This window comes from Bombus terrestris, chromosome 17 (assembly GCF_910591885.1).
Source record: "Bombus terrestris chromosome 17, iyBomTerr1.2, whole genome shotgun sequence".
In the NCBI taxonomy this organism is placed as follows: Eukaryota; Metazoa; Arthropoda; class Insecta; order Hymenoptera; family Apidae; genus Bombus; species Bombus terrestris.
The window spans coordinates 7,719,759-7,745,598 of record NC_063285.1 but is presented as its reverse complement, the minus strand read 5'-3'; the positions used below and the strand labels follow the sequence as shown (position 1 = coordinate 7,745,598).

The 25,840-nt window shown below is 40.4% G+C and overlaps 2 protein-coding genes across 2 annotated transcripts in view; both read left to right on the top strand.

Annotated features, from left to right (window-relative positions):
* Window positions 1-2,440: 2,440 nt before the first annotated feature.
* Window positions 2,441-25,840, top strand: part of LOC125386640 — a 28,532-nt gene continuing 5,132 nt past the window's right edge. Inside the window, exon 1 of the mRNA XM_048413636.1 lies at window positions 2,441-4,089. Coding sequence (XP_048269593.1) covers window positions 2,452-3,957 — 1,506 coding nt within the window. The 5' untranslated portion in view covers window positions 2,441-2,451 and the 3' untranslated portion in view covers window positions 3,958-4,089. The remainder of the gene's footprint in view (window positions 4,090-25,840) is intronic.
* LOC125386672 lies at window positions 4,156-25,588 on the top strand. Its single transcript, XM_048413680.1, is given in 5 exon segments — window positions 4,156-6,961; window positions 7,076-7,737; window positions 22,410-22,691; window positions 22,987-23,193; window positions 25,196-25,588. Coding segments are annotated over 5 exon segments (4,182 nt in total). The 3' UTR covers window positions 25,421-25,588.

Sequence of the window (25,840 nt, the reverse complement as noted above, 5' to 3'; positions counted from 1 at the left end):
CGTGATATCGTTGTTTTTTTTTATTTTTTCCCATGCTATTTTTAGATAGTTGAGTCTGTTTATTTTTAATAGGTTCCCAATATTGCTATCGGGGGAGACTTGAATTATATAGATTGGGAGCAATGTGTTGTTCTCCCTTGATTTTCTTGTTGTGAATCGGGTCACTTTGGTGAAGTTGACTTCTTCGATATTCAGGGCTTTCAGATCTTCTAGTATTTCCGCTTCTGTGTAGCTGTTACCTAGACCTTTTAGTAGATACGTATGGGGTTTTTGAGATTTTGGAGTGTATGTGAAGTAGGCCGTGTTGGCTGCAGTCAGTATTTTTTTTGCATTTGTGTAGTCATTTATGTTTTGGAGGTAAAGCACATGCTTACCTGAGTGGATTCTTTTGATGTGGAAATTCTTGATTTTGAGTGAAGTTTCCATGAGTGCTATTGTATCTTTTGGGTCTTGTAATGTTATGTTGATAGGGGGTGGCCTGGCCCCTTTTGCCGATGTGGGGGGGTCTGCCTGTTCTTCAGCGGGGTGGCTGGGTGGCAGGCCTTTATAATTTTGGTTTTTCAGTAATGTTGAATGTTGTGGTGTTGTTGTTTTTTTTGGCGGAGCGGCGGGGGAGGTACTTGTCCGGGCGGCATTGTTTTTGTTCGTGGTTATCGGTGATGTGACCAGGGGTGTGGGCTGTCTGGTTGCTTTTTTCCTTAGTAAGTCGTTTTTTTTTTTTAATGTTTCGATGATAGTTTCCTGCGACTGCGGTGCGCAGGGGTCTTGAGCTTGGAGGGCTTCAAATCTATTTTTTATTGGGATTGCCATTGGTTGGGGGCTTCTTTTTTGTTTCACGTTTTCGTTTTTTTCGTGACACTCTTCTTGAGAATCGCTTTCTTTTTCTTTTAAATTTTCTTGTCTGATTTCTTTTTTGTTCCTGCTTATCAGGTTTGGAGGCGGATTGAGTTTCCGCGTCTTTTGTGCAGCGGGTCTTATGCTGCTATCTTTAATTATCTGTTGCTTTTCTATCTTCCTTTTGACCCCCTTTTTTGTCGGACTTATGGCGGATTCCGCCTCCTTGATTTCAGTCTCATTCCTTTCCTCTTCTATTTTTGTATTGTTTGTAGTGTGGGTGATGTTATCACTATTTTTTCACTGCTTAGCACTCTTTTTGCGTTTTTTTTTCACCGCTCTCTCACTGTATACTGTACACTGAATAGCTTGCTGCGCTCGCTGTTTGGGCCTACGCCTGGTAGTCCCTTAGGGCCGAGAGGTCCGGCCTGCTCGGAGGATCACGGTCAACTGACGAGAACGAGTATTTTCAACGCGATATGAGCGTTGGCTGAAGTAGTCAGTTTTGTTATTTCATGTTATCGAATAGAGAAAATATTGAAGAAAACATACGTGTATGTATGAGAGAAAATGGTATTTTTAGACGTGCATTCAGATATATAAAATCTATTCTGACTTCGTTTCCCAGACAATGAATTGTGAAGTTTCGTCATGTACGTACGCGTATACTTAAAAAGTAGCGAATCAAGTGGACTGTTACGCCACGAGGCTTAACACAGGCTGTATTTTCTAACCGTCACTCGCGGCCCTACAATGTCTCAGTCAGATCGTCTTATCTGACCGCCGGATCATATACAATGTATCGACGAGCGCATAGCTGTTGCCAAGCAGCGAGTTCTCGAAACGTCGAATTTGGTCCGTTACGTTTTCCACGCAAGAACAGACATACGTGATCATAGGCGCGAACGGTGGCGTGACCTAAGGATAGTGGGGGTCGTCTTAAAGATGAGACAAAGAAATCATCCAAAGTGGATCAGTTCCTTGTGACGCGTCGAACATTACACATTGCCAAACATTCGCTTATTCTGTTAAGTATCATATCGTGCTACGTCCACCAAGAGACTAACTTCAAGTGTAAGAGCCTTGCTCGATACTGTATACATTTACATTATCTGCGTGCGATAAAGTTGTTAATTGTTTATATTTTTTCAATCGTGTAGACTAGTTGTTGGAAATATACATTATTATAATTCTGTGACTCTCAGTGTTATACCGCATCAACCACCCCGATTATCCTAACCGAAATACGGGGATCGAACTATTCGTGGTGTCGATTATTCTAATCGTAACGGGAATTTACGACTCTCGTTGACGCGTATTCTAACGACCGCGTCTCCCCGCGATAGTACGAAATTACATGGTCCTTCGAGCCGGATTCTGTGTCAAGTGAAAAGTGCACGCCAGTGACACCCACTCTCATACAGTGCCACGTGAATCCAACACAACCAGCAGCAGAAGCGTTACCACCCCAGCGAGGTCAGTAACGTAAAGGGTCGTCACCTTTGAAGAGGTATAATTCGGTGGTTGAAACGCAACCACACAGCCTCCCGCCACAAAGTGGACAATCGCCAACAGAAGTAAGTTCAAACGATTTCATTACCAATTACATAAAAAATAATGGCAACCGGAGACGAGCTCGCCAACTTGCGTCGTCGCCGGGGCTACTGTAGCGCCCAGTTTACACGCCTCGCAAAAAAACTGGGCGACATTGAACAATCAGGCTGTCCGGACGAGTTCGACTTGCTTCACATTAAAGACCGTCTAGAAACCTACGAGAAGGAAATCCGTGCACTACAATACCAGATCGTAACTCTAGACGAGGGAGAGACCGCGCGCGGCAGTGAGCTAGAGGAAGAATACGAGAGGCTGCAACGCCGAGTAGCCAAACAATTAAGCAATACACGACGGAGCACGCCGTCACAGTCGACAAGCGGCGAATCAGCCGTCGGCCGCGAGTCCGCACCGCTTAAACTACCGGAGGTTCGCATACCTACATTTGATGGCGCCCTCGAGGATTGGCATTCGTTTCACGATGCCTTCTCATCAGCGATAGATAGAAATGAAAATTTAGCACCGGTTCAGAAATTTCATCATCTCCGAACAGCCCTGACTGGCTGGGCCGCGCGAAGCATACAGTCATTACCCATCACCGACGCAAATTACGCAATCGCCATGGACGCTCTAAGGGAAAAATTCGACTGCCACCGCCAGATCTGCATGCGTCACTGGGACCTGATTCTCGACTATCCCAGAATAACTAAAGAAACACCCGAAGCCATAGACGATCTTATCGAGACAGTCAAAGTACATCTTCAAGCGTTAGAAAGACTCGGGGACCCAGTCACGTCAAACGCCTTTCTCATAAAGCTTGTCACGTCGAAGTTACCCTCAGCCGTCGTTCGCGAATGGCAACATACCCTACCGGACAAGAAATTGCCGCCATATACGCATTTAGTGGATTTTTTGAAAACACGGACGAATAGCGACAGAGCATGCTCATCATTAACCGTCAAAAGGGGGGCGTCCGAGCAACACGACCGTCGGCGACAGGACGCGCCGCGAAGTTATACATTCGTAACTACACACAATACGTTGTTGTGTCCGAGCTGCCACGAACAACACGAATTATGGAATTGCCATGTCTTCAAAACGATGCCGCCCAAAGAACGCCTGGAAATCGCCAAAAGGGCGTCGCTCTGTACCAATTGTTTAGGCAAGGGACACGCTCGCACTCAATGCTCCGCGGGATCATGTCGCATCTGTAGACAGCGACATCACACGTATCTGCATCAAGACCAGGGGCATAACAAAACACGAACACGTGTCGACCGAACATCGAGCGGTCGATCGTCGAGCGACCGATCATCCAGCGGTCGATCTTCGCCCAGTTCACCGTCCCCGCGTTCGTCATATCGTTCGAGACGCTCATCTTCGTCTCCCCGAGCGGCTCACCGAGGTTCTCGCCGAGATTCTCGCCGAGAGTCTCCCCGAGCGTCTCCCCGAACATCTCCCCGAGCGTCTCGTCGAGATTCTCGCCGAGAGTCTCCCCGTACGTCTCCGCGAACATCCCCGAAACGCGAATCTCGGTTACCGCGATCGTCGGCATCGGGATCGACCATATAGTCCAGTCCTAAACGACAAGGAAAACAATGACGTCATCAGACGAGCCTGTTAGGGACCGAACCACAGAAAACGGACTCATCGACCCCGCTTCCTTTTGAACCATTGCAACACGACTTGTTAGTCACAGCGCAGGTCAACATCTTGAATAATGAAACTCAACCAGTTCGTTGTAGAGCTCTGCTAGACACCGGCTCTAGCATGAACTTTATCACCGAAAGGCTCGCTAACTCATTAAAGCTCAATCAACGGAAATGTTCGGTCCCAATCGGAGCACTCAATACGCTATCGACGACCTCGAAACGCTACATCACGGCCACGATCACCTCTATTGACGGCACATACGAACGCAACTTGACGTTCCTGATCATGCCGACTATCGCGTCTTGGGTCCCAAACCAACCCGTAGATCGCTCAACGATACAGGTACCTAAGAACCTCCAATTAGCCGATCCAAGATTCCATAGACCTGCTCCGATCGAAATATTGTTGAGCGCCGGACCAACACTAGCATCACTCTGTGTTGGCCAACTTGATATCAGTCAAGCAAACGGGCCCGACTTGCGTCTGCAAAAGACAAGATTCGGATGGGTCATCGGGGGGAGCCCTACCTCACAATCATTAGCATACGCATTTCACACCTCCACGACGGCTTTACAGGCGGACCTCGCCCGTTTTTGGGAAATCGACGAGGGACCGCCCACCGCACGAATTTCGGAAGCGGAACGACAGTGCGAGGAGCACTTTCGAAAGCACGTTCAACGCAACAACGAAGGGCGATACGTTGTCGCTCTCCCATTCAACGAAACAACTCCTCCGCTTGGATCTTCGAAAGCCATGGCAATGAAGCGACTCACGTCCCTCGGCCGTCGATTCCAACGAGACAAACAATTCGAAGCCGACTATCACGCCGTAATACAAGAATACGTGGAATTAGGACATATGACGAAGATGACCACGAACCACTGCACGGACGACGGATATTTTCTGCCACATCACGGCGTGATCAAAGAATCCAGCCGGACTACAAAACTCCGAGTTGTGTTTGACGGATCTGCACCAACCACCACCGGAGTCTCATTAAACGACGTACTTCATACGGGACCGAAACTACAGGACGACATATTTCTTATCCTTTTAAGATTTCGTTTTCATCAGTATGTCATTACAGGCGATGTCGAAAAGATGTATCGCCAATTTCTTGTACGCCCAGAGGATCGGAAATTCCAACAAATCTTGTGGCGCAACTCTGACGGAGAAGTTGACACCTATCAACTTAACACAGTGACATTCGGGCTGTCAGCGGCCCCCTATCTAGCCATTCGGTGCCTCAAACAACTGGCAGACGACGAGGGACATCGGTACCCACGAGCAGCGATGGTCTTACAGCGAGACTTCTACGTCGACGATGTTCTCACAGGAGCCGATACAAGGAACGAGGTACAATTACTGAGAACGGAGCTCATACAATTGCTTAAACTAGCCGGCTTGAACATTCGAAAATGGGCAGCGAACGACCGGGAACTGCTACGAGGACTTTCCGAGCAGGATATAAACGATAAGCTGCTACTAGGCGAATCGCAAACTTTCAAAACTCTGGGTGTTGTTTGGAATTCCGGTGACGATTCGATCCTATATTCCGTCAAAATCAATCCTACCGCCTCTCGAATTACGAAGAGAACAATCAGCTCCGAAATTGCCAAGATCTACGACCCTCTTGGATTACTGGCACCAGTGATCGTTCGCGCTAAGATGTTGCTCCAACGACTTTGGACTTTAAAACTTGACTGGGACGAATCTCTTCCGGCTGACGTACACACAGAATGGAGCAAATATTATTCACAGCTACCTTTGCTAAATAACGTGAAGTTTCCACGAAAAACTATAATCCAGCCTGCAGCGAAAATTGAATTACACGGATTCTGCGACGCCAGCGAAAGGGCGTATGGGGCATGCGTCTACCTTCGCACCATCGCTCCGGATGGTCATGTTTGGACACGACTCCTCACTGCAAGGTCAGAGGTGGCTCCACTCAAATCACAAACCATTCCAAGGCTGGAACTGAGTGGAGCACTTCTTCTCGCATCATTGGCCACTACAGTCCTTCAAGCGTTACCAAGCAACATTCCTCGGACCGTCTACTGGACTGATTCTACAATCGTTCTACACTGGATTAATACATCACCTCACACACTGAAAACCTTCGTCGCCAATCGTGTGACAGAGATTCAACAAAAGACTCACACCTCAGATTGGCGACACATCCCCACTACCGATAACCCTGCAGATCTCATATCTCGAGGCCAATCACCCCAAGACTTCCTGCGATCTACCATTTGGCAACATGGACCAGAATGGCTCCAACAATCTGAAAAATACTGGCCGTCGTGGAACCCAGTACCATTAGTTGAAATACCAGAGCAAAAGAAGGCAACATGTCTGTCCGTGACTCCGCCTGACCACAGTCTACTGGAGAGATATTCTTCTTGGCCCAAGCTGATGAGAATTGCCGCTCGTTGCCTCCGATGGAGGCAAAAACAGGATCGAGGGGGACCTCTAACCACACATGATTTAACCAATGCGCATAACAAATTGGTCAAATTGTTACAACTCTGTTATTTTCCAGATGAAATACGTACTCTCCGAACAGATCGAAACTCTGCAGTGAAGGGGAAGCTGCAACGACTCAATCCATTTCTGGACAAGGATGAGATATTGCGAGTCGGAGGCCGACTCAGTCATTCACCAATGCCCTTCACTCAAAAACACCCAATCATTCTACCCAAATCCTCAGTTACAGCACTCATAATCGAGCATGAACACCTCCTAAATCTCCACTCCGGAACTCAAGCTACCTTATATGCCTTAAGGAGATCTTACTGGCCTATCGACGGCCGTAGTCAAGTTTGGAGCACGCTGAAGAAGTGCGTACGTTGCTGCCGAGCCAATCCACCTCCAGTAGAGTACGTAATGGGCGACCTTCCAGCTGCACGGATAACGGAATCTCGTCCATTTACGAACGTCGGAATCGATTATTGCGGACCGTTCTACATCAAGGAACGAAAGGATCGCAACCGACGAAAAATCAAGGTATATGTAGCAATCTTCGTATGCCTTGCAGTTAAAGCAGTCCACCTCGAGCTGGTCACCGATCTCACTAGCGAGGCCTTCATTGCTGCTCTGCGAAGATTCATCGCTCGCCGAGGATTCTGTGTAACAATTTATTCTGACAACGGCACCAACTTCGTTGGCGCCAACAATGAATTACGAGAGCTCCGAAACCTCCTGCAGTCCGACGATCATAAGGTAAAGATTCAGTCCTTTTTAGCCGATCGACGAATCGAATGGCACTTCATTCCTCCCAACTCACCTCACTTCGGCGGGCTGTGGGAGGCTGCGGTGAAGTCCTTCAAACGACATCTCAGACGTGTCGCAGGTAACGAGCTCTTAACATACGAAAATTTGAACACACTGATCATTGAAATCGAGTCTATCCTCAACTCCCGTCCTCTGACTCCAATATCATCTGACCCAAACGATCTTCTTGTCCTTACTCCCGGTCACTTCCTCATCGGAGATGCACTAACAAGCTTTCGAGAACGAGATTTCCGGGACACTCCATCCAATCGTCTCTCCAGCTGGCAACATATTCAAAGGATCAAACAACATTTCTGGCGCCGTTGGCATCGAGAATACCTGAACGAGCTGAACATCCGAAATAAATGGAGCAAGGGCAGTCACGACATCCGAGTAGGCACCGTAGTAGTCCTCAGGGAGGATAACGTACCATCCATGCAATGGCCTTTGGGCCGCGTGATCAAGGTCCATCCAGGAGTCGACGGAATCATACGGACCGCCACCGTGCAGACGGCAACAACTACCCTGGATCGTGGCGTCAAAAGACTGGTCCCCTTACCCATTCACCCAGATCCAGACGAGTCCGACCACCCACACGGAGCCAAGGAGATTCGCCAGCGACGCAACTGACTCCACACCATATCATTTGATCGGTACCCTCTCAACGGGGGGAGGATGTTACGCCACGAGGCTTAACACAGGCTGTATTTTCTAACCGTCACTCGCGGCCCTACAATGTCTCAGTCAGATCGTCTTATCTGACCGCCGGATCATATACAATGTATCGACGAGCGCATAGCTGTTGCCAAGCAGCGAGTTCTCGAAACGTCGAATTTGGTCCGTTACGTTTTCCACGCAAGAACAGACATACGTGATCATAGGCGCGAACGGTGGCGTGACCTAAGGATAGTGGGGGTCGTCTTAAAGATGAGACAAAGAAATCATCCAAAGTGGATCAGTTCCTTGTGACGCGTCGAACATTACACATTGCCAAACATTCGCTTATTCTGTTAAGTATCATATCGTGCTACGTCCACCAAGAGACTAACTTCAAGTGTAAGAGCCTTGCTCGATACTGTATACATTTACATTATCTGCGTGCGATAAAGTTGTTAATTGTTTATATTTTTTCAATCGTGTAGACTAGTTGTTGGAAATATACATTATTATAATTCTGTGACTCTCAGTGTTATACCGCATCAACCACCCCGATTATCCTAACCGAAATACGGGGATCGAACTATTCGTGGTGTCGATTATTCTAATCGTAACGGGAATTTACGACTCTCGTTGACGCGTATTCTAACGACCGCGTCTCCCCGCGATAGTACGAATTTACATGGACGGAACTTCATAATTGATTTTCTAGAAAACCAAGTCTTGAGTCAAAACTTGTTACTTCATCGTCGACATATTTTTGTATAGGAAATCAGGCCCTTTCGTCCTGCACCATCATAATACTCTAATTTTCTCACCTACTTCAATTTCGAAACTATTCAGTTTCACTGGATTACGTATAATTACCAACAGCAAAATACTAATGTCGCGGTACTCGTCCACGAAACTTTCCACGGCTTCGCGACACAAAGAGCTATGCCGTCAAAGCGCAATACTGACGTGTCCAATCTATTGTAACGTAAATCACGTCAGAGACCAGAACACACACACATCGCGGGCAGGATGGTGTCACGACCGGCATACTTCGAATCCGATGGACCGACAATGGAGATAAAGATGTGGCGGCCTTGGCGACAATATATATCGCCGAAGTGGCTAATGAGTCATCTGTATCCTAACGGTCCTTCCACCGAATGTTCTAGAAGCGTGGCAACAGTCTCGTACGCCTACAGGGTAGTGGGGATATTAAGGGATGACAAACAAAGAAGAAACAGATCCCACCGAAAGCCAAATTGTAAGAGCTTCAGTCTTGGAAAGTCACGGCTGGAGCTCAGAAGTGTATTATAAATGTATAAAGGAGGAAAAAATAAAGTTTTCTTCTTTCTTTTAAATTTCTTTTTATTTTACGCGACACTATCATCGATATATCTAAGTTTCTTTCGCCGAATTCTCAGAAGAACGTATACGCGGCGACCGCCGCGGTAGATCTAATAAACACATATGTAGTAGGGATATTGAGGGGCAACAAAGGAAAGACTCCGTGGTTTCGAACAAAAGCATCAGTTAGTCCATCTCAAGCTGCGAAGTACGACAGGTCTCGTTATAAGCAAACCACTAACAAAACCTTAATTGTTATATTTTCGTCTTAATTGTTCATTGTTAATCGTTGACTGAAATTGTTGCTTCTTGATTTATTATTAAACTTTTGTTAACAAATCCAGTGTAGTTTTCCGTATGCACTCATTCCAACCACCTCTATTCCCTTAATAGAAATAGGGGATCAATCAGTTCGTGGCGTCGATTGTTTAATCGTAACGAGAATTTACAACTCTTGTTGACGCGTTATCTCGCGATCGCGTCTCTCCGCGAACGGTTAAAACACCGGCCAAAAACAGCGTCGCCGTTACGTGTAACGGTCGAACGAAGACGAATTCGAATTTGAATTTTCCGACTCCCTCCCAGCCAGTAAGAAACCCAACAGAAACCCAAATAGAAAAGAGTTTGGTATCTATCAGCATCTACGAGTATCTTTCTGTATCGACGAGCTATCTAAGTGTTATCACAAGTTATCTACCGAGTTATCGACGATTATCTAGCGAGCATTTACTGAGTATTAATTAGTAATTTTACTTTGCGATTTATACTGTGTACGAGCGACTCAGCGAATATAATCTGTATATGTATTTATCATTTTTAAATATATTCAACGGTTACGACAACAAGCAATAACATCCAGTAAATATCACGGCCAAATATCCTATTTACCAGTCCCACACACTTTCATTGCAAAGAACCGGTACTATTCTGTAAACAAAATTTTGGCATTAGTGAAATTTTTAGGACTTCTTATTTTCTCTTTGAAATGTTCCGATGTATTCATAACACTCTCTGCTATTTCTTTCGCAGCTTTCCTACGCGGGTCATATTACCGTCTTATAATATAATTTTGAATCAGTGCGTTCCCTAAATTTTCTATAATCGCACGTCTTTTTCTCAAACGTATCGGTTTCTATAGTCAGATAACATTTTGCTCTATATGTTTAAAGAACACAGAAGTTCTGAGAGAAAAAAAAGGAGAGCAGTAAGAATAAAGAGACCCGGAGAATGCATCAGGGTTAAAAAGAACATGAATTTAATTTGTAAATATTTTGGATTCTCGCATCCGTATATTAACCTTCTGCTTAATCAATATTCATTGTTAAGAAACATTTTAAACTCAATCTACAATACAAAGATAAGATACTTTATTTTATATACCACATTGTGAAAAGAAAGATAGTTTATTCTTTACTACATATTTCTTTAATACATAAAATATTTTATTCGTACTGTAGACCAACAACAACTTAAAATCCTATTTCAAATATTTTTCCGATAAATTTGACCCAGCGCTGCTCAAGCACAGTTAACATATTCGCAAAGAAAAATCAGAAACAGGAATAACTTTTAATTATATAAATATCTAACTCGTCGGTTTCATCAGTCTCTGTAAAATACTGTTTCGAATCAATTTTACAGTCTCTCACACCAGTAGCGACAAGTTTAACCGTAATTAAAAATGTATCATAATCAATACTGAAATAGTCGAGTAATAATAATCTTTTAATGTTTCGAAAATCATATAGAGTAAATAGAAAAGTAATTATTTATGATAATATTGACATAATTCAACCGTTTGAGCCCCGGCGTTTTTGAAAAACCAGGGTCGAAAAGTCCCGAACGACAAGATAACCTCTTAATCGATTGCGAAAAGAAACAAGCGGCATGAAAGCGCTCGTCATATTCGTTATTCTTATGAAATACATCTATATTTTTATATATACATACTATTAGTTTATAATTATTTCAACTTTTGTTCAATAGAAATTATTAAGATAACAATGTAATCCAAAATACCGTCAGTCGTCCGTAGCGTTCAAATGTACTGGGACTTTTCGATAGAAAATCTAAACAGCGATCACGCTGCTTAGTACTCAAACGGTTAAAGAAATAACGATACGTCTAACCTGTACAAGTGTTCGATCACTAAAATGATACTTACCTTCACGCATGCTGGGAGATATCGTTCAAAACTGAAGACTTCGCAGAGGACTGTCCACTGATCGTTACGCCTGATGGTAAGATTGAGCCTGCAGGATCGCTTGAAGAGCACTGAGAGATTGAAACGGTTCGTTACTCCACGTTTAGCGAATCGGAGGCACTGAAGCTGACTGTCTCCTACGTGTTCACGGTTGAACCACTCGAACGAGACTGCCGATACCGTTGTTAGACTCGAGCGAGCCCAACACGTATTAGACTCCAACAAGGATCAAAACGGAGGGCCCCAAATCCGCACGCTGATTGGTTATGAAGATAATCGTCAAACGGCATCTTCGCCCGCAAGATGGCGTTTACGGCGTTAAGGCGCTCCAAGTGCGGGGGATCCTTCCCGAGAAGAGCGTGAACGATACCTGAATGAATGCCATGCTTCGATGTTATTGACCGAGGGGTAAGGGGCGCTCGATCGTTCGGACCGTTAAAATCCGTCAATTACCCGTACAAGAAACTCATAGCATAGGAAATTAAAAATACTGCTACGAATGTTGAAGGGAATCGTTTTTAGCTATCGGAGTACCCTTCCAAAATAACGCCTTGACTGCGAAAGCGAACTACAACGAGACAAAAGCTACGTACTATCCAAAATAAACAATCTAAAATACAGCTATTTTTACGATGAAACAGAAGATGAGCAAACAAAATAAAAAAAATATGCCTAAAAAAACTCAGCTAGCATCTTCCCACAGACAAATAAAATTTCTAGGTTAAAAAAACCAAACTCTATCTCTTCTTTCAAACTGTCTCCAGAGAAAGCTCCCCTCCTCCAAGATGCAGGTATAGCGATACAGAACACCAATAAAAACATGAAGTCTAGTTATTTTATGACATGTAAAACAACGGAAAAACTATATCTTATCGACACTCGCTTTTCCAAAACATACACACACACGAACACATGGGTCGAGAACAATTAAACAGAATTATCATTGCCGAAACAAACAAACTGAAAAATAAATAGAGCGAGACATATCGCTAAATAAGACAACCTTCATATTTTCTAATGAAAACACCTCGGACAAACCCAAACAACCAGACACAGAAATAAACTTCTTTGCAAATTACAACCGAATAAAAATTATTTTCTCTAAATTAAACAATTAAAAATCATCCGGTTTCGACGACATCCTGAACATTCTGCTCAAACAGAATAAAATGTTATTATACAGTGCTCCTTAATAATTTTAAGAGCCATCATAAAAGAAAAAAATAAAAACCGCTCCTTGCTCTCAAACCTGCGATATTATGTATCCTAGCCAACGTAATCAAAATATTCGAAATAGTCATAAATGACACCCTAATCTCCTTTTGCACAAAAAATAAGGTAATTCCCTCCCCCCCCCCAAAAAAAAATCAATTCGGATTCCTTAACAATCAATTTTTAATAATCTTTATTCTAAGCATGAAGAAATTGCAATGTTTTAGTATCGTGCGACCATTACCATACGTTATATCATTTTCATTTTGGCACACACATGTTTCATTAAATATTCTATTTCTTTGACCATCAAAGACAAATAAAAAAATTACTTATTTCAGTCAGCGCTCATACCGCGCTGAGTGCACTCGTTCTCCTATACATCTGACTGCCTAACGCTTGAAACACAGACCGAAACACCCAGGTACAACTACAAAAAGACAGACTGGAAAAAGTTCCAAAACCTACTCGAACAGAACTGCGACATAAAAATCTATAACAATGTCAACCTAACAGACAGACAAATCGACTCGTTCATAGACGAAATAGAAAAACATATACAAATCGCCCTACAAGAATCCGTACCGACATTTAAAAAAAAAGACTCCTGCGAGCCATATATAAACTATAAAATAAAAAAACTACAACGAGATAAAAGCTACATACTATCGAAATTAAACTACCTCAGACACAACTACTCTTACGACAAAAGAGAAGACATAGAATTCCTAAAGTACCTGCTACACGAAATAAAATCACAACTAAAACAAGAATTCGCAAACTCTATAAATCAATACTGGACAAATAAAATAAAAAATATCTCCAAAAAAGACTCTGCTAGCATGTTCCCGCAGATAAATCAAATTTTCAGACCAAAGGAACAAAACTCCATCCCGCCCCTCAAACTGCCTCCAGAAAAAGCCTCCCTCATCCAAGAAGCAGGCATCGAGATACACAACACCAACAAAGACACAGAGGGCAACTTCATAATATCAAAAACAACGGAAAAACTAGACATTATCGGCACCCACTTCGCCAAAACTCACACACAAAACGAACACATGGACCGAGAACAATTAAACAGAATTATCATCGCCGAAACAAACATACTAAAAAATAAAATAAAACAAGACATAGCGCTAAACAAAACAGTCTGCACATTCTGAAACGAAAACACATCGGACGACCCCAAACAGCCCGACCCAGAAATAAACTACTTCACAAACTTCAATCAACTAAGTACAATCTTCTCCACGCTAAACAACAAAAAATCCGCCGGCTTCGATGGCATCCCAAACATCTCGCTCAAACGCCTACCAAACAAAATAAAATGGTACTACACAGTACTGTTTAATAATGCACTAAACAACACGTACTTCCCCAAAAAATGGAAAAAAGCCAAACTCATAGCCATTACAAAAAAAAATAAAGACGGCTCATCACCTGCAAACCTACGACCCATAAGCCTCCTCCCCAACATAAGCAAAGTATACGAAATGATCATAAACAACCCCCTAGCAGCCTTCTGCTCAAAAAATAAGATAATCCCGGAAAACCAATTCGGCTTCCGCCACAAACACTCCACAATCCACGCAATAAACAAACTTACGTCGGATATCTGCTGGGCACTTAACGCAAACCAGCGAGTAGCCGCCTGCCTAATAGACATCGAAAAAGCCTTCGACACCGTCTGGATCCCAGGGCTCATTTATAAAATGATTAAAAAGAACTTCCCCGAATACCTAATCAAAATAGTATGGGACATGGTAACAAACAAAACTTTCATAATGACCGACGGCTCGCACACTTCAAGCAAAGAATTCTCCATAGAGAACGGCCTGCAACAAGGAACAGTAAATTCCCCGCTACTCTTCAGCATCTACAATAACGACTTACTAAACCTCTTTAACCTCAACACATCCACACACAAACGCTCCATAGCCTTCGCGGATGACCTAATCATCTACGTAACAGGCCGCAAAACCAAAACGATAAGAACGGAACTGCAAGAACTCTTTAACAAAATCAGCGATTACTATCATACATGGAAACTAAAAATTAACGCAAGCAAATGCGAAACCATACTATTCAGACCCAGAACAAGCAAAATCGGCCCAGCAGAAAGGGAACAAGTCAGGAAATTCCGCCTAAAAGAAAAAGCAAACGAAGAGAACCTCATACCACACAAAAATTGCGTAAAATACCTAGGAATAAACATAGATGAAAAACTAAATTATAAGCAACACATCGAAATCCAACTCTCCAAAGCCAGCAAAGCTTTTTGGAATACAAAAAGGCTCTTTTATTCCAGACTTCTCGATAGCAAAGTAAAAATCATGTGCTACCAATCGCTAATAAGACCCATTATAACCTACGGCTGCCCAATATGGTACAACATACCTGCGTCAATAATGGAAAAAATTCGCATATTTGAAAGAAAATGCATCAGAGCTTGCCTGAGCATTTACAGATCAGAACACAGCGGATACAGAAAATACGTAAAAAACAAAAAAATATACGACTTAGCCAACATCCACCGCATCGACTGTCACATCCTAAAACTAACGAGAAATCACTTCTCGCAAGCCGCGAAGATCAAAGAAAACAGCCTAATCTTCGGCTGCTTATACCCAAACGACGCATACTTCAAAAACACTCTGTTAACAGGCTACATCCCCGCCGAAGCCTTTCTATACCTAGACGAAAGAAACTATCTCCAAGACCAAAACAACATACCCATAATTTATCATATGCAAAGGAAAATAGGAATGAAATCTATTCAATACGAGGAAAACCTAGATGGCCGCACGGCAGACACTAGGTGGAGATACAACATGGCCCTCCCCCAAAAGGATACAGAAGACAAACACAGGAAAAACACAAAAAAATATTGGTGGATACGGAATTCACAACAAAAACAACAAGATAAAGAGCCACAGAACGGCAACGCTCACCGAATCAAAGTGTAAATATGTAAATATGTAAATAGATAAACAAATATTATACTAATCCCACAGAACACCCCTCCCCACCCCTTCCAGTTCATCCCCTCCCAGCCCCTCCCTAATAGGCTAGCGAACTATCCTGTTTTTGCGTCCAGGCTTTCAGGACATAAATTAAAATATCGTACATAAGCACAGCGCAACAGCGGCTTAATTTTATTTTATTTAACATTAATAATCTCAAAAAAAAAAAAAAAAAAAAAGAGAAAAGAATGTAATAATGCATGGCTACGTCGTACCGTCGCGTATCGGTACTCTTGCCTGTACCACCCTACAATTAGAATTCAGCGTTTATTCTGGAAAAAAAATGATGTAAAAAAAATATGTAAATAACCTGGAACTAATAAACAAAGATAAAAAAAAAAAAAAAAGCACTCGTTCTCGTCCGATCACGAAAGTTAAGCAGCGCTGGGCACGGATAGTACTTGGATGGGTGACCGCCTGGGAACTCCGTGTGGTGTTGGCTTTTTTTTATTTTCCCAATCTATATTATTTTTCTTAACAATCAACCTTTAAGAATCTATAATCTAAGCATCGAGAAAAAGATATGTTTTTCTATAACACGACCGTTACCATGCAATATATCATTTTCATTTTGGTACATTTATGTTTCTTTAAATATTCTTTTGTGTATCAAACACAAATAAAGAAAACAAACTACCAAATATATAATATATAACAAATATATTTCCCCGCTTGAATCAAAGCCCTAATCCGACAGTAAACATACTCCAACTAAACATAATAAACGTCATTGAAGACTTCAAAAAATGTACACTCAAGGCGTTAAATGAACAAAAGCAATTAAACGAAATGAAAAAATCATTAAAAACGCAGGAGGAAAGGATCGACCCCATCTTCATCACTATCGATAGTATAAATGATGAATAACCAAAACCCACTCAAGTGTCAATTACAGCAAAAAACAAATCAGTTAAAAGTAAAACGTTTGCAAATAATTTCAATAAATGCCAACTCAATAATTTCAAACCAAATACAGATACAATATGCTAACCCTTCCACTTTCCACATCGTACTTATCTCAGAAACAAAATTGAACAAAAGACACAAAGTATACTTCAAAAACTACTCTAGCTGCCCAAGGTGGAGGAACTGCAATCCTCATAAAAAAACCCTCTGATGTTCAAAACAATGCAAAACGACAAAATAACAAGTTTCAAAATCCTAGAAACGATCATAAAAATAAAAATAAGCAATAAGGAAAACTTATTTAGCACTGCAGAAAGAATTTAACGACGAATTCAACAATCTCTTTGAACTTTTACAGATCGACAAACAGGAAAATTACTATACAATAGCTGGCGACCTTAATGCAAAACATGCAAGCTGGAAAAACGAACTAAACAACACGAGAGGAAACTTCATTACAAACTGGCTAGACAATAAAAGTATACACTACAAAATAAACCATTACAGCTCCGAGCTACCCTCTTACCGAAAAGAAGGCTCATACCTGGGCACATGCCTAGCAGACGCGCGATTAAAATTTCAAAATGTTAACACACTCTCAATATCCTAGACTATAACAGCGACCATAACGCCATAGTATTTCAGATAAACAAGAATACATCTGACTTCCTAACACTTGAAACACAGACCGAAACTCCCAGGTACGATTACGAAAAGACAGACTAGAAAAAGTTCCAAAACCGACTCGAACAGGACTACGACCAGAAGATCTACAACAACGTCAGCTTAACAATCACACAAATCGACTCATTCATAGACGAAATAGAAAAACATATAGAAATAGCTCTTCAAGAATCTGGGGTGATAAGTGCGTGATAAGTGTAGAAGATTCACTCGATATTGTTCAACTATAAATATTTATTAGTTTATGTACGTGATATACACTCGTGCACAGAACGCGCGATACAATTATCGGTTCGCGGTTGCAAATTCGAACTCGATGTGATACGTTTCGCGGTGCGATTCAAGTTGGGAGATGATTGCAACAGATGTCGAGAAATTCGGATTCGCTATTACGGCCAACTACCAACGATCAATTCGGATAGGCGTCTCTCAACTCGTCTCGCGGCTCACGACAGAATGACTTTTTGTCAAGATAATACTCCTTCGGAAAACTGTGATTGGGTGTGTCTAAGGATACGGAATGATCGGATTCGTTAAGAAAAGTATTGGTTCGGAAGGTGAGGGAAATGGACGTCGCTGTTAATTGGCTCAATTTTGAGTTGGTGGTTGGAGGGGGATGTTAACCGCCCTTGAGAGAAAATCGCTAGCGAGGAGCGTCGTACGTGAGAAAAAGCAGATTTCCTGTGTTTTCCCGTAGTGGGTGGTATGTGTAGAGATTGTTGAGACAAAGACGATTGTCCCTTTAGAGAACCTTTGCTACATACATCCTATGATTTATAGCGGGTCCTTAGGCTAGCTAAAAATATTCGGTGAAAGTGTATCGACATCTGGCAATCATCTTGTTCGAAGGGTAGAGTCTTCGTGTAGCGAGCCACGGGACAGAAACCGTTGGAAGTTTGCTGTCGAGTGCCCCTACAAATCCGCACCAATATTAAAACAAAAAAATTATTGCGAGTTCTATGTAAACAATAAAATAAAAAAACTACAACGAGACAAAAGCTACATACTATCTAAATGCAACAATCTAAAATACAACTATTCTTACGACGAAAGAGAAGACTTCGAATTCCTAAATTATCTACTATACAAAATAAAATCGCAATTGAAACAAGCATTCCCGAACTCTAAAACCAATACTGGAAAAATAAAATAATAAATACCTCCAAAAACGATTCTGCCAGCATGTTCCCGCATATAAGTCAAATTTCCAGATCAAAAGAACAAAACTCCCTCGTCCAAGAAGCAGGTATAGCGATACACAACACCAACAAAGACACCGAGGATAATGTCACGTAAATTTGAGGCTTAGATGATAAAAACAAGAAGGTTCATCCGTAGCACAACTATTAACTTTCCTTTTATCAAACCTTATGATGAATTCAGTAATCACAATGGAATACACACTGAATTGACACGTATAAATCACAATTCACTCCAACAACTTTATATAGAAACTAGTTACACTGATGCGTATGTATAAATTAAGTGCGCGACTGGTCTAAGCGTAGAAACTCGGTAAAAACATGTTGACTATTCTAAAGATAGAGAATATGTGAAGTTTAGTGACAATGTTGAGGCAGAGGAAAGCTAGTGATGGGTGTGTTTAAGGACACGAGATGAGCTGATTCGTTAAGGACAATTTTGGCTAGGAAAGTGAGGGCAATAGACACTGCTTTTGATTGGGTAAGAAGAAGGTTGGTGGACTAGGAAGGGTCTCAGCCGCCCTCGAGAGTGTGACGGCAATCCACATTAGAGGCCAGATGTGTGCAGGTCCCCACCGCGTACCCTCAATAGCGGGAAAGCTAGTTTTCCCCATGAACAGTGTCACCTAGGGACCATGTTGGTAGGAGGCTTCCTCCTCCACTCTTCATTTATTAACGTGGGCTATAACCAATTGGCATCGCGGATCGTTACCCTCACTTTTCCAAGGGTACACCCACACCGAGCTTTCCTCGATGATGATACGAGAACAGCTCGGGACTGAAACTACAAACTCTCGTCAGTCAACATTTCTCAGATCAGTCGCGCAAACTGCGCTTATAAAGTTGTGTTATTTAATAAAGTTCCATAGAAAAGAAACATAAAGTTCCGTTACGGCTCAACCTTCTTGTCTTTAAAACGTAAGCCTTAAATTTAAGGGACAAGAGAAAGTTGGTAAAGGAAGGTACAGAACGTCAGAAAAACCAAGTTTCCCGTATCTAGCCGTGGTAAACAATAAATGTAAAGGACACTTGAAAGGAATGATCCTTGCTTGGTCTAAAGGACCTTAACTATGAAAATGCCCAAATTTATGGTAGGTCCCTAAGACTATCGAAGGTATCCAGTAAGGATGTGTAGACATCTGGCAGTCATCTTGCCCGCGGTGTGTGACCTGGTCTCTGAAGCGGTGCGATGGTCTCTGATGTCACATAAACTTCCTAATATCTAAAACAACGGAAAAATTAGACATTAGCAGCACCCACTTTTCCAAAACACACACAAAACGAACACATAGGTCGAGAACAGCTAAACAGAATTATTATTAAGGTGGTATATGTCGTGATTGAGCACACAAGAAATACTCCTGATTTGTAACAATAACGTTTATTACTTTTGGCAACTAACAACAAATAACGATTAACAACAGATAACGATTGATAACATTTAAGGATTGACATCGCTTGATAACAAATAATGCTTAACGCTGGCTATCAGGAGTCGACACTCGTCTCTCTATGTTTACATACATACATAATCTTTCGTAGAAACAATAACATTTCAAAAATCTATTCACCCTATCGTAGCATGTATAAGAAATAATTATTTTTCTTTTTTATCTTACAAATCTGTTATTTATAAAAAAGAGCATTAAAAATATCAGTAACACCCAGTATACTATACTACCTGGTATTACTTTAAGTTAAATTATATTTCCTTTTTCCTCAAATTGTTTAAAATATTGTATCTCACTACTTTATTTAGGTGCTTCGTAGAAGAAAAGCTTGGTTCAAAATTTGTTGAATCCAGATCTCCACCTTTTCATAAATCCTTTGAAGAAACCAGTTCAATCACGCCTAGATTTTTCATTCTCTCTCCTGGCGTTGATCCGTTGAAGGTAAGAAATTTATTCAATACTTATACATTTCACCTAACATTTCAACACCTAAACATTTTTTATGCATAACAGCTCTGTTAATTTTCTTTTTTATTTAAATAATATCACATCGGCTTATTAGTTATTAATAACCATATAGTATTGTATTATCAATCGAAACAAAAATCCAGTAGTTTGTTTATAGTTTATCAGGATAGTTTCCAAAAGTTTATCAAGATTCGTATGGATCAGCTGTTTAAATTTATCGCAGGAAAAGAAAAGAAAATTTTTTTTTTCTTTTGTGTTCTTTTTTGTTAAGTACTTCGGGTCACCAAGGTTCTGGGCTAAGTATCGTACGGTTCCTTACAATCTGCTTACTAAAAGGCATCGCTACTTTCCCCACTCCGTAGCTAGGTCTTTTAAACGAAGTCTACGCTTTATTCTTCTTCCCATTCGCGACCAGACGCGCGCAACCGCGAAGTTAAGACACGACTCTGTGACTACAAAGAATATGGAAGGCATACATATATCTATACATGCTATGCACACGTGCAAAGTAGTCGCGCGCGACTGAAAGTCATTTTGCTGTTAGAATAACAGGAGTCCTTACTGAAAATATTTTATTTATTTATTTATTTATTTATTTATTTATCTAGTGTGTAACACTATTAACTTGTAATAATAATAATATATATAATGCATAATATTGTATGCAATATATAACGGTATATAGGGTGAAACTGTAGAAACGTTATCGACCCCCGAATTTTATGATTTTTTGATATGTTGTAAAAATATTTTGCACAACTTTTACCTATATACTATATTGTATATAAGGAGTGAACTCGTTTAGTTTTCAATATATTGGCAAGAAACTACCGGCTCAATCATAGTGTTTTTCTGCCTATAGATGTTCAACAGTGACAGCCCATGCGTCTGTCTGGTTACCAGTCGCCGGTCGCTTATCTTCTGTTTATTAACAGTTATTTAATTATTTAATATTTGAACCTAATACACTGATGATATTCACTTTTAATTGAGTTATAAGTTATCAGTTATAACAGACTCTTGCAACCTCGCATGTGTACGTTGTGCACGAAGCCTTTAAACTCGCCCGACTCTCGTTGTCAAACAGACGATAAGTGACCGGCAATCGGTAACTAAACTAATGCATACGCTGTCACGGTAGCACGACTGCAGATGCAGAATTCACTGTAGTGATATCGGTAGTTTTTCGCGAATATCACGGAAATTAAGCGAATTCTCTTCTCATATAGGAAAAGATTATTTGAAATATCGATTTTTACAATACATTCAAAAATATCGAAATCGAAGAGTAGTTAACGTTTCTGCAATTCCACGTACCGAATTATATTCTCTTCAACGCTATTCGATTTTTATACGAAAGATTTCTCCATAAGGTAAGTAATTTTGTAATAGTTTGAAATGATGAAGCTAGATGCTTCATTCTATTTAGCGTAGGTTATCGTACATTCAAAGGAACAGCTTTTTGTTTGTTCATTAATATGTCATTACTTAGTTTTTAAGGTATTTTAAGGTCATTTTCCAAAAAACGGTTCATTTGCGACCCATGGTTCCTTACAGATATTTATTCCTCGTAACGAGCATTAAACAATGCAATGCAAAAAATTTAGCTTTGAAATTCCACCGATCCAAAGGTGTAGGATCAGCTACCAAAGTCATGAGATATAATTCTTGCATACCCTGAGGAATCAATCAATAAGCTACAATCAAACTTCGCAACATTTAATAATTTTTCTTTAATGCAATATAATTGTAATATCTTCTTACTCTTCTCATTTCCTATACTCTGTTGCTGTCGATAACATATCTTTCGTTTACCAGTTTATAACCTGAATCGAAGACAATTAAAATTAAGAATTATCGATACCTAATGAATTATAAAAAAACATGTTATGAAAATCAACGTAATCACATGGAATATGTATGTACAATAACGAGAACGATAAAAATTCAGGACGTCGAAAAACTGGGAATCTAATTGGGTTTCACTTTTGGAGGGAGAAATTTCCATAATGTGTCACTGGGTCAAGGTCAAGAACCCATAGCGGAAGAAGCCATAGAACTTTCCGCGAACGAAGGCCACTGGGTAATTTTGCAAAATGTCCATTTAGTGAGGAAATGGTTGCCTACATTGGAAAAAAAGATGGAACAGTGCTCGGAGAATCCACATGATGATTATCGTTTGTTCATTAGTGCGGAACCCAGTCCTGATCCTCATGAATCAATAATACCTCAGGTAATAAACAATTGTACAATTTGAAAAAGCAAAAGAAAATATGCACTTTTAATTAAGTTAACATGTGCTAATTATATTCTTTAACCCTCCGTCGGTAATATGATTTTTCACTAACGCGGTAGGCATTACAGGTCTTTCGTTAAATGGCCTAATTTCTTATTGTCTTTTTGCTTTAAAAAATCTAAGAAAATTCTGAGGTCCCTATTATAGTCCCTAATTTACTATACACGTGATACTTTAGCCAATAATATAGATAGATAATTACTAAATGTAAGGTACGTTAAATTGTACACAGGGTATACTAGAATCAGCCATAAAGATTACGAACGAACCACCATCTGGAATTCAAGCGAATATTCACAAAGCGTTGGATAACTTTACCCAGGAAACTTTGGAGTCCTGCAGCAAGGAAACCGAATTCAAAGCAATATTATTTGCACTTTGTTATTACCACGCTGTACTTGCAGAACGTAGAAAATTTGGGGCGCAAGGATGGAATAGGGTAAGTGACGTTAAATCTTAATGGATCATGACGTTAAATTAGAAATTATGGATCGAAGATTTGTAACTGTTGAAACAATGAGAGAAAGCAGAAAACAATATTTACGTTATCTTGTGTAATGTAATAACTTCAAATTAATACTCTTTAACAGATTTTTTATTAATTATAAGACATATTTCGAATATATCTCGCAAATGTGATATATTATGTCGTCCCATAAGTTCGTTCCGTTTTTCGAGCGGTTATATATGTTAAGATTGTTTACATACCTTTCAGTTTCATGAAAAAATGTAATCCCCCTCTCGTTGTACAACTTTTTCCCATTTTTCAAGTGCATTGGTCCCTCATCGCCGTATGTTTATAAATCGACACATGAAATGTATACACAAAAGTCGGCACAAACTTATGGGATGACCTAATAGTTTAAAACATACTATAACTGTCTTCCTTGTAACCTGCAATCAAATTAGGAAAAGCTACTAATAAGATAAAGCATTACTTTTTATTAGTGATGATATTAGCAAAGTTCGTACATTATATTCTTTAATAATTGCCTTTTTTTAGTCAATATATGTTTTAATAATAAATTATTAAATAATTTAGAACGTACCCAAGCACAAATAGCAATTAAACAAATTTCTCTGTTACTATGTTGTTAATCGTCGTTAAAAAATTACATTTACATACATATATATACAATTAATGTATGTATAGTGTACATGTATTGTATACATATGTATGTATATTATATATGTCGGAGATAAAAGAACACCGGAACCTTCCCTTTGGAACTTTGGGAAGATCCCTCAATACTGTAATCCAGATTCCACCATAGTCGTATTAAGAAATTGTTGTTATTCGATCTGACTGTATTTATTTGAGATTTATGATAGTGAGCTTGGGCTCGAGGCGACAACCGGTCGCCGAACGTAGCCGCGGTCAAGGGACGAACCTTTTGTCTAACAAAGGCATGGAGTAATTCTATAGCTCTCCTTAAAAGAAATAGTTGTGGCGGCACGCGACAGTAAAAATTCCAACGGTTTCTGTGCCGTGGCTCGCCACACGCAGACTCTATTCTTCGGGTAAGATGATTGCCAGATGTCGATGCATCTCCACAGAACATGTTCAGCTAGCCCGAGGACCCGCTATAAATCTTAAGATTTATTTAACTAAAGTCCTTCAAACGGACAAACAGTCCTCGTTCCAACTACGGGAAAATAGGAGAAATCTATTTTTCTCACGAACGACGCTTTCCGCTAGCAACTTTCCCTTAAGGGCGGCTAGCACCCTTCCCTAGCCACCAACATGGAAATTGACCAATTAACAGTAGCGTCAATTTCCCTCACTTTCCGAACGAAGACTTTTCTCCACGAATCCGATGATGTCGTGTTCTCAGACACACGATATAGTTCTCCTCGACAGCGTCACCGTGCCGGAGGGGCGCTCTCTTGTTCGATCTCATCGACGATTGAAGTATCTTTCTTTTACGTGGTGATTGCTCCATTCATTAACATTGAGTACAACTTATACGCTAAAGAAGAGTAGAGTTCGTAATCCCGTTGACCGCGGATTCGTTATTGAGCCTAGGATCATTGTCATTAGCTTCTCGAGTATCTAATTATCGCGATTACTTGTCAAATTCTATCATAATCATATTTGCACTAGTAAATATCTCCTCTATTGCATAATGACCACGTGTAATGCCAATGGGGATTCGTTTCACGCCCTTAACCCTAACTCTAATCTTAACGTCAACCCGACATATATATATGTATATATGAAATTTATGTATAATGTTCAGAGATAAGTAATTATTAATATAATTAGATACGGTATCAGCAATGATTTTCTGTAATTTTTTCAAATAACGCTTTCCGTAGAATAATTTTCTGTTTAGTAAAATGTAGTTTATTCTCATTCAAAATATGTTTAAACAAATTTATAAAATTATAACAAGCTTGTAAATTATGTATGTTCAAAAAAAATTTTTTTTTTGCGTCAGTCCTACCCATTCAACTTCGGTGATCTAACAATCAGCGTATCTGTATTATTTAATTACCTGGAAAATAGTATCAAAGTACCTTGGGAGGATCTTCGTTACTTATTTGGAGAAATAATGTATGGAGGTCACATAACAGATGATTGGGATAGAAGACTATGCAAGACATATTTAGTAGAATATTTGAAAACGGAATTAGTCGAAGGTATATATGATAATTCACAATAATATTTCCAATGTACTCGATTTATTAAATCTATTTTTAAGTACAATTTTTCTATAAAACTTTAAGTTTGTAAATACTTTATTGGTCTCTTCTTATAATAATCAAAACTTTTTAATATTGAAACGAAATATGCTTTATATCAGTAATTCTTTACTATTTAATGATTACTATTCGTTTCCTTCTCTTATTTTGTATATATAAGGTGTTGGTAGTACGTGTAGAGTGCTAAAGAAATACTCGGCGTTTTGTTTAACAGTATATGTATTCTCGCTTAACGACTTTGTTACAAGTCTCAACTCGCGACTCGAGCGGATAATAATTTACTCACGTTTCTCGATTTCGACTGCAATCACGCTTCTTGGTCACCACTCATCTCTCAATTCATTTCATTTCTTTTTATCACCTCTCAATATCCCTACTAC